The following is a 15,607-nucleotide window of genomic DNA, read 5'->3' as shown; positions in this document are numbered from 1 at the left end:
GTTGCGCCCTGTAGGTAAAGCAGCCATGATTTAATTTGAAAAATAAAATAGATTTTTACTGTTTTGCCTCGAACACAGAAACCAGTGCGCGCACAGTCGGAGGAGCAGCTTGACTTTAACAGAGGTCCGTGCTTTCGAAAAGTGGAACTCCTTTAATATTTTATGTTTTCTATGTTCTCTTTTCAGCTTCTGCAAGTATGTAACTAACATCTGTATCTAACGTGTGCCATGTTTTCAATTTGCACACATGTAAAATTAAAAGATCGTGTGATCATTCATGCAAAAAATGACCCTTAACTCCAACCCAAATGCCACAGAAAACGTAAATATGCAACTCCCTGCTCGAAAACTACCAAAAAACCCACAAAGCACAACATGTGCTGCTGCACATCACACATCTGGGCACCCTGGTTAGACCTGTGTGGCGTGTGTGGACTGTGTGGGCGTGTCCAGACCAGGTTTTGAATTGACACATCTCTCTTCTGTCGAGACCATCGGGGTGGGACAAATTAAACACCAATAAATCTTATGGGAGTTTGGTGACATAACATAAATTTCAACATAGCAAAGCAAAGGTCTCATTAGGCAGAGTGATTGAATAACTGTGGACGCACAAGGCTACAAACCCTCAGCAACAATCGACTGTTTCGTTTCGACAAAAACGCCGAGACTGAGCCTGCAAGATAAACTGGCCTTGAGAAGCCTGGTAACAGTCCTTCAATAAAACTAAAATACAACCTGAAGGTTTAAGCCCATTAGTATGCTGGACCTCAAGCATTCACCGCGTGTTACACCAGTCAAGTGGCTAGACGACTACAAGATAAGGCATCCCATCTTTGCAGAAAGTGTGCCATCAATAACTGTGGAACTGTGTTATTAGCTAGAAGACATTGGGCATACTGCCAGAACATATAATTGGACTAAAGGAGGGTCACGACTTTCAAGTGACAGTGTTTTAGCGTTTTGCATTTTAATTGAGAAATGTTGCAGTGAGTGAAGTGAAAGGTTGGACTGCAAACTCAGGCCTTTCAGAATAAATCTGTTCTGGTCTGAATCCAAAACGCAAATGCACCGCGGCGTGGGCGTGAACGCTAAAGTGTTGAACATAAACATTCTGACAGAAATTTGTAAGTGACCGTGCACATTTGAGATGTCCTTGAAAACTCCACGACATCAACAATCCTTTGTAATATTATTAGGCAGTATAATAAACGGAGAACGTGTAATGACTGAAACTGGAATAGTAGATAATAGCGTTTATATGTGGTATATAAATACAAATCACAAGCTCACTGTACTCTGCACTCATTAACAAGGTAGCAAAGCATATCCTGCTTTATGGTTTATGTTTCTTACTGTAATTCACAATTTACCCAGTGAACATCATGCTATAGTAACTCAAACTGAATAGGCCACAGATCAAGCCAGCATCAAGTAATTTTTACAGACATCTATGCAAACACACTTATTTGTTCGGGCCATTAGAACAACACTGGCTTTCATTTATCAGACCTAGAAGCTGTGCTCGTCTCTTATTTACATACTTAACCCTCTGCAGAGTGCTACCATCATTAGCTTAAAAGAAAAGAAAAAAAATCAATATTATTCTCAAGTTTCCTGCCAAATTTTGTGTGTTCAACTAACTGCTAAGAATGACATGCTGTGCTTTTACATTACATTTCGCATTTACCTTCTTTACAAACCCAACAGCACTGTTCATCATGTGTTGGTGTCATCTACAAATCCTCAATTCTCTAAGTATAATTCATGTGAACTTTGGGAGGAGAAAGAAAGTGACTATGAGGACAGCTTTCAGGTTAGAAAAGCACCTGTAAGCTTGAACACACACACACACACGTCAGGTATTCATGTCTTGTGGGGACCTCTAACGGACATAATGCTGTCCCTAGCCATTTACCTAAACCATGAAAAATACATTCCTAACCCTCAACTTTACCCTAAACCTAACCATAACCCAACCCTGACACTAAAACCACATTTTGAGTCTCAAAAATGGCTTCAAACCCATGAGGACAGGCACTTTTGTCCTCACAAATGACTGTTGGTCCCCACAATTGGTGGGCCCCCCAAAGATGTCTAAACAGGTACACACACACACACACACACACACTCACAGAAACACTCCTGTCTATAGAATCACAGCCTCCAATTAGAGGTGTCCTTTACAGGCACTATGTGTTTGTCAGACTCTGATCCTTCTCTCACACCCAGCCGTACCTTCTTGGTCGCAGTGGTAGCTTCAGTCTTGCCAGATAGACAGAAAGGCAAAATGAAAAGGAAAATTACAAAAAAGTAAAGAGAATAATCACACAATAATGCGCAGGAGATTTAAAACACAAAGTACACAAACACAGGGCTGTGTTTTTACCTCATTATTATTATTATCATAGCAGGTAAAAATAGGGTTTATTTTGGGTGGGCTTTTGTAATGTCAAGTGGATTGGGTAAGGATGAGTGGGTGATTTTAATAAAAGCTTTTACTTTATTGCCTCTGGTTTATTGGGATGCTACAAGGGACGCAAAAGAGGACACTGACATTGAAGGTAGGAGTCCAATGTTTCACTGCTGTCTGCTAAGGTACGCTGCTCAGTGCTTTCTTTTTTTGGCAACTCACATAATCAATGATATCCGATATTAGCATACTGCGAGTGAGGCCTTAAGCCTCCCAGTGTTTATTTGAAGCCCCACAGAAAACATATACATACTATGCACTTAGACAAACAACAGCTGCTATATGTTACCTGACAAAATCTGAAGAATACTGTCGAATTCAAATACACAAAGTAGCCATAATTCACATGCAAAGTGTCGTTACAGGGAGGCCAATCAGTGCTCTTAGTTTTGTAAAAAGGCTCCCAAAATTTCAAGATACCCAGGAGGTAGAAGAGAGCACACAAAATGTTTTTCATCCTCTGTTATTGTAGCACGCTCCGTAAATTTGTTTTAATAATATATATATATATATATAGATATATCTATATATAGATATATATATATATATATATATATAGATATATCTATATATATATATATATATATCTATATATATATATATATATATATATATATATATATATATATATATATAGATATATAGATATATATACAGTGGGGCAAAAAAGTATTTAGTCAGCCACCGATTGTGCAAGTTCCCCCACCTAAAATGATGACAGAGGTCAGTAATTTGCACCAGAGGTACACTTCAACTGTGAGAGACAGAATGTGAAAAAAAAAATCCATGAATCCACATGGTAGGATTTGTAAAGAATTTATTCGTAAATCAGGGTGGAAAATAAGTATTTGGTCAATAACAAAAATACAACTCAATACTTTGTAACATAACCTTTGTTGGCAATAACAGAGGTCAAACGTTTACTATAGGTCTTTACCAGGTTTGCACACACAGTAGCTGGTATTTTGGCCCATTCCTCCATGCAGATCTTCTCGAGAGCAGTGATGTTTTGGGGCTGTCGCCGAGCAACACGGACTTTCAACTCCCGCCACAGATTTTCTATGGGGTTGAGGTCTGGAGACTGGCTAGGCCACTCCAGGACTTTCAAATGCTTCTTACGGAGCCACTCCTTTGTTGCCCGGGCGGTGTGTTTTGGATCATTGTCATGTTGGAAGACCCAGCCTCGTTTCATCTTCAAAGTTCTCACTGATGGAAGGAGGTTTTGGCTCAAAATCTCACGATACATGGCCCCATTCATTCTGTCCTTAACACGGATCAGTCGTCCTGTCCCCTTGGCAGAAAAACAGCCCCATAGCATGATGTTTCCACCCCCATGCTTCACAGTAGGTATGGTGTTCTTGGGATGCAACTCAGTATTCTTCTTCCTCCAAACACGACGAGTTGAGTTTATACCAAAAAGTTCTACTTTGGTTTCATCTGACCACATGACATTCTCCCAATCCTCTGCTGTATCATCCATGTGCTCTCTGGCAAACTTCAGACGGGCCTGGACATGCACTGGCTTCAGCAGCGGAACACGTCTGGCACTGCGGGATTTGATTCCCTGCCGTTGTAGTGTGTTACTGATGGTGACCTTTGTTACTTTGGTCCCAGCTCTCTGCAGGTCATTCACCAGGTCCCCCCGTGTGGTTCTGGGATCTTTGCTCACCGTTCTCATGATCATTTTGACCCCACGGGATGAGATCTTGCGTGGAGCCCCAGATCGAGGGAGATTATCAGTGGTCTTGTATGTCTTCCATTTTCTGATGATTGCTCCCACAGTTGATTTTTTCACACCAAGCTGCTTGCCTATTGTAGATTCACTCTTCCCAGTCTGGTGCAGGTCTGCAATACTTTTCCTGGTGTCCTTCGAAAGCTCTTTGGTCTTGGCCATGGCGGAGTTTGGAGTCTGACTGTTTGAGGCTGTGGACAGGTGTCTTTTATACAGATGATGAGTTCAAACAGGTGCCATTCATACAGGTAACGAGTGGGGGACAGAAAAGCTTCTTACAGAAGACGTTACAGGTCTGTGAGAGCCAGAGATTTTCCTTGTTTGAGGTGACCAAATACTTATTTTCCACCCTAATTTACGAATAAATTCTTTACAAATCCTACCATGTGGATTCATGGATTTTTTTTTCACATTCTGTCTCTCACAGTTGAAGTGTACCTCTGGTGCAAATTACTGACCTCTGTCATCATTTTAAGTGGGGGAACTTGCACAATCGGTGGCTGACTAAATACTTTTTTGCCCCACTGTATATGATTATATGAAGTGTGACTGCACTTCTATGTTTGTACTCGTATGTTTGCAGTGTTGTAATTCCTCAGACATGAGGAACCCTCTGCACACCATCACACTCACGATGAATCAGAGCTTCCATTATGAAAATTATGAAATTAGATGAGTTCAGGTGAGCACCACCCCCATTCAGCTTGGCATTGTTCAACAGTTTCTTGCCTTTTTTTTTAATAGAACAAACAGTTTTGCTTATCTATCCAGGTAGAGAGGTTAGGTCAATTGGTAACTCTGAATTGGCAATACATGTTTTGCATGTGTATATTAAGATATGGTCATTTTGTTCTTCATAATGTCCACTTAAAGCCTAAAATTTCACACATACTCTGTAGCACTGCTGCTTTTTTTGGCCAGTGAATTCAAAATACATAAAACCCCCTGAAATATATATATATAAAAAAAAGCATAAAATATTTATTCGCTCTGGAAGTGTCTGCCGATCCTTCACAACAGCAAGCTCGATTCTGCTGTCACTACCCGCAGAATAAATGTTGCACGTTGGGATAACTATGAGGCAGGGATGCATATTAGCTACGATTTTAAAGTCAGGCGAGGCATTTTGGAGGGGCAGCAGAGGACAGAGGTCTACAGGGGAAAGAGGACGGCTGGATAAACAAACCTTGTTTACTTCCTCCTTTGTCTATTAGGAAAAAAGCAAAAAACATCAGACAAACTTTTCTCCTTTTTTCTTTTCATTTGGTATCCTGCACAAACACAAATCTAACAGCCAAACACTGTCAAATATAGGCTGTTACACACACACACACAGTCAGTATAACACACACCTAATTTTGTAAGATGCGTTTGCAGTTCTGGACTTGTACAGCATAAACAGCTAATGTAGGCTACAGCTGTCTCAGACCGCCCTTCCAACCATTAAAAACAAACATCAGCCAGATATGAATTTGTGAAAGTGGTTCCTTATATTGACACACGTCCTTTTAAATTGAGGACAACTCAAAATGCTCTCTGAATTAGCTAAATGAATATTCATTAGGCTTAAAAAGACCCAGGAGGCAGAGCTAGAGTTCAAACGTGTTGATTTGATGTTGATTCTCTGTTGTTTGTTTAATGGCTCGATTCCTGCTGTTCCTCTGCTGGGTAGCTGCACTTTAACCAATTTATCCTCAATTTTAGGTCCAATAACTGGGTGAGCAGTAGCCTCAAACATGCCTGGCGTGTCATCCTGACTGATGTTAAGTACAAAGTGGCCCGGAAAACCAGCATCCATGCCATGTAAACAAAGCAGGCTAAAGAATCATCAGCACTGCCACTCTTTTTGAATAGTATAAAGCCCTGGAAGACTTCCAGGTCTTACAAATCCCTGTACTCACTGCACTGGTTGAGCCAAAGACATAAGCTGTGTTTTAAACACCCACCTCTTTGCTCTTGGAGTCGTCCTTTGGGCAAAGATGAGAAAAGAAATTAGGAAAAGAAAGTCGACACCATTAATCTCTCTTTTAAGTGAATTATTTTTTAAAATCTGAACTTCGATTGTAGTATTTTCAGTAATGTAAATCTGAAATGTTCACATAGCACAAAGTGGAGATGAAGGGCGACGAGTGATATTACAAACGAACCAACCTGCTTCTCTTTGTCTGTCTTTTCAGCCTGCAAGGATACACATTTGTGAGTGAGCTAATGCTTAAATTCACACACTAACCATGCAAAAAACACTTGTTTTTACATTTTATTAGATTCATCTTCTCAGTAAGGCTCTCACTTCTCCAGGCAGACTCACATATTTATGAAGCTGATTGCTGCCTACAGGTAAAACCCTCCCAGCTGGACTTTTGCCGATTCACAGTTTTATGTCCAGACTCTTCTAAGCTGAAGAGTTAAAACGAGCCCCGAAATTTTAAAGGCACAAGGTGTTTCCACAGTATTATGCATGAGCTCACACAGGATTAAAACCTTCAGCTACCTTCAGATAGACCCTGTCATTATCATAATTTCAACCCCTTTGATCATTTTAGGATCATTAACACCGTGTACGCAGATAGCTAGCCCCCTGAGATTTGAACACACTTAAAAGTCTAGAGCTCTGAAGTGTCTGCAGTCTCTCCTCATAAACATGAAATCATTTCAATAATTACATGCTCCCTCTGTGCTCGAAGGTGTGGTAATGTGGAAGGAGTTGAAAGGGAAGCCTGCAGACTCTTGGACCTTCATGGCACATAATTGGACCCCACTGGTGTGTACTGGGACCTGTGCACTGTCCAGAAACTTCTTACTGATGAGGAACAACTAAAACTAAGTCCATTCGTATATTACAGTCTAACAGCAGTTCATGTAATGGTCACAAAGTTTTGTCTACTGATTCGTGTTTGTGGACACATTTTTCTTTTCTTTTCTTTTGGAGGCAAAAAATGATCTCATACCAGCGCTTCCAGTTTGAAAGAACAACTCAACCCATTTAATCAGGGACAGGGTATGGAGGTTCTGCAAGCTGCAGGATTTCTTTCAGACGATTGAGGTTTAAATGCCAACAGTAACTTTATTTTAGTCTTTCACTTGTTTTACTTTTATGCTTCCATTGGTTAGTTTTGGCATCACAGCTAATTGGTTAGGTTTGGAACAGTTTTCATATAACGACGGAGGTATAAGTGCTGGTCAAATGACCAGGCTTCCAACTGATGTCAGTGAGAGTGGCTAGAAAGATGGCATAAAGGGAGCCGAGTAAACATCACTACAGGTCACAGTAAGATAAATAAGAATTATGTTGAGCTCTGAATCATGAAATGCTACTTTAGCTGAGTCAAGAATAAAAATGGCTTTATAAATGTGGATAAATACGTTTGTATATATGTGTGTGACTTGGCATGCTGGTACATTTTAGGCCCATGAAGGTTCTTATCTATATCAGATCTGATGTCAACATGTTGCCTAGTAACTGTGTAGCAGTGGGTTAATATGACCTAAATGTAGTATTTATGCACCCATCATACCTTACTAACCATTGCATCATTTTTATTTTACTACAGTAACACTTAAATTATATACACAAAAACTGAATTATGCATAGTGTATCATGAGGCCATCAGGTTGCCTGGCAACCATCTAGCCACAGGTTGCAATGTCCTGTTTTTAGCATTTATGCACCTGTAACACCCTTTAACGCACTGTATCATTTTAATGCCACGGCCAAAAGAGCATTATCTAAATGTGCTTTTTTTAAATGCACATTTATTTAAATGAATTTTAATATGGAGTTGTTAAAGAAGAGCTCACTGAGACATATAAAATTCATTAACCAAACCTTTACATTAGTGTACATGAACGTGACCATTTCATAAACTGCCATGAGACCGGGCTGATTTACCACTCGTGTTAGCCACCGTGGTCTTTGTCTTCCACAAATGTGGGAGTTTCAGGACAGGTATGTTTTTTTTTCTTCTGTAGTTTGTTTTCTTTGATCAGCTAATTATGTACAGTCAGTAGCTTCACAGTGGGGTGCTTTCCATTATTAACGCTGACGGCCATTCTGACCTCCTGCAGCTCCCTTCAGCTAATCTTTCAGGGACCAAGGTACAGACTTTTAAGGCCACTGACTCCAGTTCTGTGTAAAGCATCTCTCCTAAATATAAAAGAGTAAACAAACACCACTCAAAACCGGTTTTTAAGGTGGAAGTGAAGATAAATTATACAATTTGGGATTTTGGCGAGAAAAACAAGACAGCAGTGATATGGAAATGCTGCAAATTAAAAGGTTTACAACATCTTTTTATTCTGCAGTTATTTTTTGAATATGTCTGCTCTGAAGCAGCATTAACTTGTGTGTTTATGTTTCTAAATGAAGGTCAAGTATTTACTTTCAGTTCTCAGTTTTTTCTCTTCATATCTCAAAATATCTTGTTTGGCAGGTTGTTTTTTAAAGCCTTTTGTAACTTATTTTTTTTATATACAATAACAATTTAGGCTGCATAATCACAAATGAGCAGAAAGACAAAGTGCTTTAAAAAACAAAAAACATGAACACAGTTTAGTTGAAAACACACCTTTTCCTTCTTGGACTCAGACTAGAGAGGTGTGAAAACAAAAGAAAAGACAAATAAGACAAATGTTAATGAAATACAAAGAAACTGAACTGTCGTGTGGTTCTTGTTATGGCTCACCTTCTCTTTGCCCAGCTTTAGAACAAAAAGCAATAAAAATATATTTAAAATTAAAACAACAGAAAACAAAAAAGGCCGGGGGAGACAAAAAGTGAATGGTGCACAAGGACGTACTTGTATGTATACATACGTGGATCATATGTATACCCGCTCAGACATAAACATTAACTCTTACACACAGGAATGGTAAACTAACTGGAAGGCTTATGGTTCAGTCACACAAGAGTAAAAACAGGATGGCAACCCCCTTATAGAAAAACTAGGGAAACAAATCAGTGACTAAAAACATCTGATTTATAAACACAGACAGACTGACAGCACATTGTAATCAGTCTGTCTGCACTGATGAGCACAAACTGTCTGTTTCAGACCAGATCCCCATCGTTACAGCAACAATTTCTGAGGTAATAAGAGTTTATAACACGAGTTGTAATCATTTTGGTTGTCCAGCAGTTTCCCGAGTGCGACTGCAGCATTAGTTAACCATGTGTAATAATTTGAGTCAGTGATGTCTGTCAGCAGGAGAGGAGAGGTCAGTTATGGAAACACTGGACATGGAGCCAAACCTTCTCCTGCTCCTCCTCACTGTCATCATAGGCTGAGGACTCATCCTACAGGAGCACAGAGGGTAAACAGCTGCTTTAAAGACAACACAGCCGCAAACTAAAACGTCTACTTCCAGTACAAAGTTGCTCTCTCTCCACAAAACTATTGAAGCGTCAGCTCGGGGAAAATGACAATTAATGGTATATCATTGCTGAACAAATGTTTTATACATTTCAGTGTGCTGTCGCCTTGTTTTGAAAAGGGAAGGCACGCCGTGTTGCCCCATGAGAGCTCTGCATTTTCATTTTTAGTACTGGTTTAAAATATCTCAAGTTTTCACTTCCCACTCCAGATTTTCAATCTTGTCGGCTTTAATAGCAGGAGTCGTGTAGCACCCCGCGCTTTTCCCACAGCATCTTTTTAGTGCTGCTCGATGGAAAAAAATAGACATCTGGTGGAAAGAGGCACTTAATGCATTGCCACCAAGAGACTAATGCAGAGAAACAGGCACAGATGTGAGGGAGCATCTATGGTGTGATTGACATACATCTGTTAATGACTTAATTCTGTGCCAATCTAACACCCAGTTTCACTTGTGATTTTGCTGGAATAAATATTTGATTGTTTTTGCACAAAATCTGTATCTAAACTGCTGCAGGCAATATCTTAAAGAACATCAGTGCAAAACACTAAAGGCAGCAAGACTGTTTTAGGAGACAAACTAAGATCCAACTGATTTTCCTGAATTAGAATCAAGAGTTGGATACAGACACTGGCAGACGTCTGGGTGGAAAGCTAAAGTTAAAGGATTGGAAACTGGATTATTCTTCCTGGGCTGATGTTGGTGAATTTTCTTGCGTAGGGCTTTAAGCTCTGAAACACTTTCCCCTGACTCTCATTTGGAGTTTGGTTGTCCACCTTTTAACATAAAACTATCAAAACGTTACACTTGGCCATGATTAGAGCTCCTTCAGTGTCACTTCTATGAAATGCTTTCAGCTCTCCTAAGTTTGAATCACTTCCCGGAAGTCCTGTTCTGACCACTTGCAAGTGCGCCTGTGATTTCACATGTATTTCAATTAAAATGAACCCAGAATTTGTGTTGTGAGAAGTCAGTCGGGTCTCCAGCTACAACTCAGAGACTAAAATGAAGTTTTCAGTATAAGAGCCTGAAGGCTGTGACCAGCGTGTGACCAGAAATATGACTTCCACGGGGCTGTGCACCATGTTGTTTGTCACACGGGGTCAAACTGTCTACTATAACCTCCTGAGGTATCCGAGTTAGAACAGTCAGTGTAAATACACCTTTACTATGCAAACGTGTGACCACTCACAGTAAACTGAAAAGGTTGGTCGAGTTCTCTCACTACCTGCCATACTAGTCAGATCTTGTTCCCTACATATTCTTTCTCTTCCCCAAAATAAAATCATATTGAAGAGTCTTTGCTTTGGTGTCGGAGACTCACCACACAAACATGCGCATGGAAGTGGTCCAAAAGGAAACTCAGGGGCACAATGAAAAAAACAAACCTAGTAGGAGCAGCAGACGAGGAAATTTGCAGGGAATCGTAGCCAAATGATACTTGATTTTAACAGGTGGAACTTTTTGATTGTAACTTCTAATCAAACTAAAAAGTGATGAGTGAAGGAGTTTATAAAACACAAAGGCCTGATTTCCAACATAAACACACGGTCATTATGCACAAACTGACCTTTTTCTCCTTCTCTCGGTTGTCAGCCTAAGAGTGAGCAGGAGGAGTCAGGAGAGGATGAATAGGAAAGGAAAAGGAAGGTTTTATCATTATAACGAGTATGAGCTATCAGAAAAATGCTCCTTTTTCATAAGGAAGGAAATCCTTTAATAAAAATTTAAGGTTGGGTGATCCAAGAATCAAAAAGTCATAAAACGAATATAAACATCATTGGATTTGAACTGTTTTTACATCCTCGACCTAAATCTTAATATAATGATGCAGCATGCTGCCCTGCAGACACACTGCCGGCTGACTGAGGTTGGGACACTGAAGATATCAGCCGAGACAGACTTTATCCAGCCTTCCCTCACCTCTGACACGCTACCCTGTGCCACAAAGAAAACAGCTCCCTCAGACATGGACACATACACAAAACACACACTGAGCTGACTATCAAAGTCATTTCAGCAAACCATTTAGTGGCGGCTAAATACAACATGTTTATACTCCATCAAATTCAATTATCTGGCAGCCCACTGTCTGGTCTATTATGTACTCACTGGAGGGGAGAGGAAGGAGTCTGCATTAGGACACGGCTGTAAATGTGTAAAGAGCTTTGCCAGCATGTGGTATCAAAGGCTTTAATGAATATTTTGGCATCACGTCTGCGGAGGGATTTATCACAAGTATTTAGGAAGAAGCACAATTTTCTGACAGATTAAAAACTACAGAAGACTGTATATAAAAGATGGAGCTGCCAGAATCATGTTTTCAGGAATTTGGTTGTTTTTTAAAAAATATTTTATTTTGTAGTCAGAGTGATAAACTAGGAGTGGATCTGAGATCCTGAGGACACTGAATCTCATGCGAGCGGTTAAGCCATAAAACCAGCTGGCTATACTGCCTGCACTCACTGGTTGCATTTTTAGGTACACCTGTTAAGACAAGCCTCGGATCGGCCAATCACATGGCAGTAACGCAGTGCAATTAGGGATGTGGGCGTGGTCAAGACAACCTGCTGAAGCTCAAACTGAGCATCAAAGTCTGAAGGAAAGCTGACTGTGGCATGGTTGTTGACAGCACACAGGCCTTGTTGAGGTCAGAGGAGAAAAGCCAGACTGGTTTGAGCAGACTGAAATTGAACACTAACTCAAACAGCCACTCATTACAACCAAGGTATACAGAAGAGCATAGGGGCACATGTTGAACCTGCAGCAGCAGACCACGCTGTCCACTCCTGTCAGCTAAGAACAGGAAAGTGATGCTACAGGACACACGGACTCCTCAACAGTGGTCAACAGAAGAATAGTGTTGGTTGGTCTGATGTGTCTCATTTGGATGGTTGCTATATTTGGATGGTGAGCTCATAATTTGGGCGTTCATGTCCACCGTGGTGGCTTCCAGCAGGGAAACATACCACATCACAAAGCTCAAATCATCTCAAACCGGTTACTTGAACGTGAAATTAGTTCTCTGTGAATGGCCTTCCACAGTCACCAGATCTCAGTGCACCTTTGGGCTGTGGTGGAATCGGAGACCAAATTATGGATCATTAAGGACAAAAATCTGAGTAATGCTTTCAGCCCCTTGTTGAATCTGGATAACACTGAAGCAGGTCTGAAGGCCAAACAGGGTCCAACCCAGTACTAGCAAAGTGTACCTAATGAAATGGGCGTGAGTGTATTTGACTGTATACATGGTAATATAGGAAATACTGACAGAGACTAAAATCATCAAGGCTTTACTGGGGTCAGAGATCAAGTGCATTGTATCGAGATGAGTCGCCCCCTGCTGGTCAATATACAGAGCGGCAGTTTTAGGAATTTAAAGGCTTTTCAGATGACGACTCCATCCGTCTTTTATATACAGTCTGTGCGTTCGCACCTTTCAAATATTACACCCGAGCTTGTTCTGAAACTGTGTTTTTGTCTCCCGTCACATTGATTCTGCATGACAACAAACTGCCGACTGCAGTTTCAGCGATTGAGTCTACTTCGTCAGAACTGAATGTGATGATTGTGTTAACAGCAGTCAAATCTCCCGTTTTTATCTCACACAGATTTCTACTTTAATATCATCGCAGCTCTGAGGAAGAGTGTGATATTCTCCTCCTTACCTCAGATCCCTCAGAGTCTGAGCAGCCAGACTGACGTTGCCATCGACAAATTAAAATAGAAACATAAGAAAACTAGGTCAAATGAGACAAATGAGAGAAACAAAAGGACATTTGAGGAAGCTATATGAAATATTGGCTGTGACCTAGAATCCTTATCTCACCTTGGTCTCCTCTGACTGTTAGCAAAAAGGATCAAACCCACACAAATGCGGTCATTTAAAAACACAAGTAACATTTTATAATAATAAAAACAGACTAAAGTAGATTTCAGGAGTGTTTTATATCTGCTGTTGTGGCCTACCCACCATGTTATCGCCGCCTTCGTTGTCAGAGACAGCCTGGTCCAAATATCATAAGGAAATAAAAAGAAAGTGCATAAAATATATGAAAGAAGAAAACGACAAACCCACAAAGGAACGATCTCACCAGGAAATAATCCTCCGCTATGGTTTAGTAAGGACATGGATAATGAACTATAACTGTCAGTTTGGGATTTTTGCTTGTCTATAGTTCATCCGGCTAAACGTTTCCCATTTAATTTATCGTTTTATTTAATATGTAAGTGTATTTAAAGTGTTTGTTTATTATGTATATTATTTGTTCATATAAAAGCCTGACTAGAGCCATCAACTGTTAAAAATGAGCAACAGCTGTAAACTCCATTGATTTAAACTGTGTTGTTCCCATCAAAAAACTAAAAATAATTGTCACAGCAAATATTTGGACTTTCACAGAAAAAGGCAACGACGACGACGGCAGTCAGACACAACAGGGGAACAGAAACAAATCAAACCAGTCAAAAAGAAGTCGACCCACCTCCTCGTCACACTCATCGGGTTCCTCCTCATTCTCAAGCTTTCGAGAGAAAAAACACCACGAAGAGAACGTTTTGTTTTTTTAAAAACACACATCTACATCATTTATATCAGCTGGAGTTTATTTTGAGGAGTGAAAACTGGGAGTCTAGGAAGAAGGAGAGGAAGCTCTAGCTCTTGTTTATGAGTAAATTGGGATCAATCTAAAAACAGACACACACGCACTGCAAGGTGGAAAAAGGTTTGATGACAGGAAAGAGGTGTGGAGTGGGTTTTACTGTACTCAACAGATCGTTTTGGGTGGAGGTGGAGCCACAGGGAAGCAAAGCAAAAACAAAAACCCACTGAGACATACCATCTCCTCCTCAGCTGTTAACTGCAGGAAAAAAGACACACACTTAACTCTTGCTTTCTTAAATCTGTGATTATATACATGCAGGCTCACACTTGCTGCAGCTTTTGCACCTTTGTATTTTTTACACCTTGAAACTACAATCACAGGCTCAGCAGAAGGAAAGATTCCTGCATCCACAGAAGGTTCGGCTCTGCTGCTTCTCCTTGTGGTGACTGATGAACCCAAATACATACCAAATAGGTTCATTATAGAAATCAGGTCACACCTGGAGGATGGGGAGGTGACCCAAACAGGTCCAGCAGTGGACTTCAACACACCAACAGACAAAATGGATTTCTTTGTGGCTCGTAGAGCTTTCAGTGCATCAGTGATAGATTTTTAAACCTTCGTCCTACGTGCTTTTTGAGTATGACTGGAACTGGAATGCTGACAACATTCGACTGCAGTGTGCACCTAATTTAAGTTTGTAAAGTGAAGGTTCCCCTTTGTCTGTTCGGTCAACCTACGTTTGTAACACACTCTGTTCTGCACAGGTGTTGTAGCTCAGGAGATAGAGCAGGTCATCTACTAATTGGAACATTGGTGATCCCTGGCCGCTCCACTCTGCATGCCAAATATCCTCGGGTGAGATACTAACCCAAGGTTGCTCTGTGACGCATCCATCAGGGTGCGAATGTTAGAGAGAAAATACTTAAGCATAGAAAAAAGTGTTTGTTTGAATGAGGCATGTTGTATAAAGCGCTTTGAGTGCTCAGCTAGAGCAGAAAAGCGCTATAGAAGAACCAAATCCATTTACCATTTTTCACATTCACACTTCTGAACAGAAAAAAGTGTTTTTTTCTGGCATTTTTCAGTCATGTACTTCATGGAAAAGTCTTTAAATCAGCATTTTGACCTTTTAAGTGACTGAAATCAGTGTCTGCCTGGCAGATGGCTTACAAACTTTAGGGTTTGGTGCGTGTGCATACACCTGTTAATGCTCACCTGTTTTGCTCCCATGGACTCAAACATCTTCTCCAAAAGGACTCTCATCTGCTGGATGTTGTTCATCAGCACGCACGGCTGGAGGAAGATAAATCAGGGAGGCAGCGTTTGTAAGCAGACCAAACATAAATGATGAATTTTAAAAAAGAGGAAAAGTCAAGAATATAAAATGAAAGTAGATTAGCAAGATAAAAGGGTGATGACAGGAAG

The 15,607-nt window shown here is 40.4% G+C and overlaps 1 protein-coding gene across 2 annotated transcripts in view; it reads right to left on the bottom strand.

The window, feature by feature from the left end:
• The window catches only part of LOC146658061 (protein unc-13 homolog B-like), a 73,670-nt gene that overhangs the window by 8,019 nt on the left and 50,044 nt on the right, over positions 1-15,607 (bottom strand). For both annotated transcript variants that reach the window (XM_085426459.1, XM_085426460.1), the window contains one exon: positions 15,398-15,475. In XM_085426459.1, the coding sequence (XP_085282585.1) occupies positions 15,398-15,475 (78 nt within the window). The remainder of the gene's footprint in view (positions 1-15,397; positions 15,476-15,607) is intronic.

This window comes from Rhamphochromis longiceps, linkage group LG12 (assembly GCF_057381845.1).
Source record: "Rhamphochromis longiceps isolate RC_006_pf linkage group LG12, R_longiceps_female_GT1.1, whole genome shotgun sequence".
Classification (NCBI taxonomy): domain Eukaryota; kingdom Metazoa; phylum Chordata; class Actinopteri; order Cichliformes; family Cichlidae; genus Rhamphochromis; species Rhamphochromis longiceps.
The sequence above is the reverse complement of the archived record's forward strand: the minus strand, read 5'-3'. Positions and strand labels throughout refer to the sequence as shown.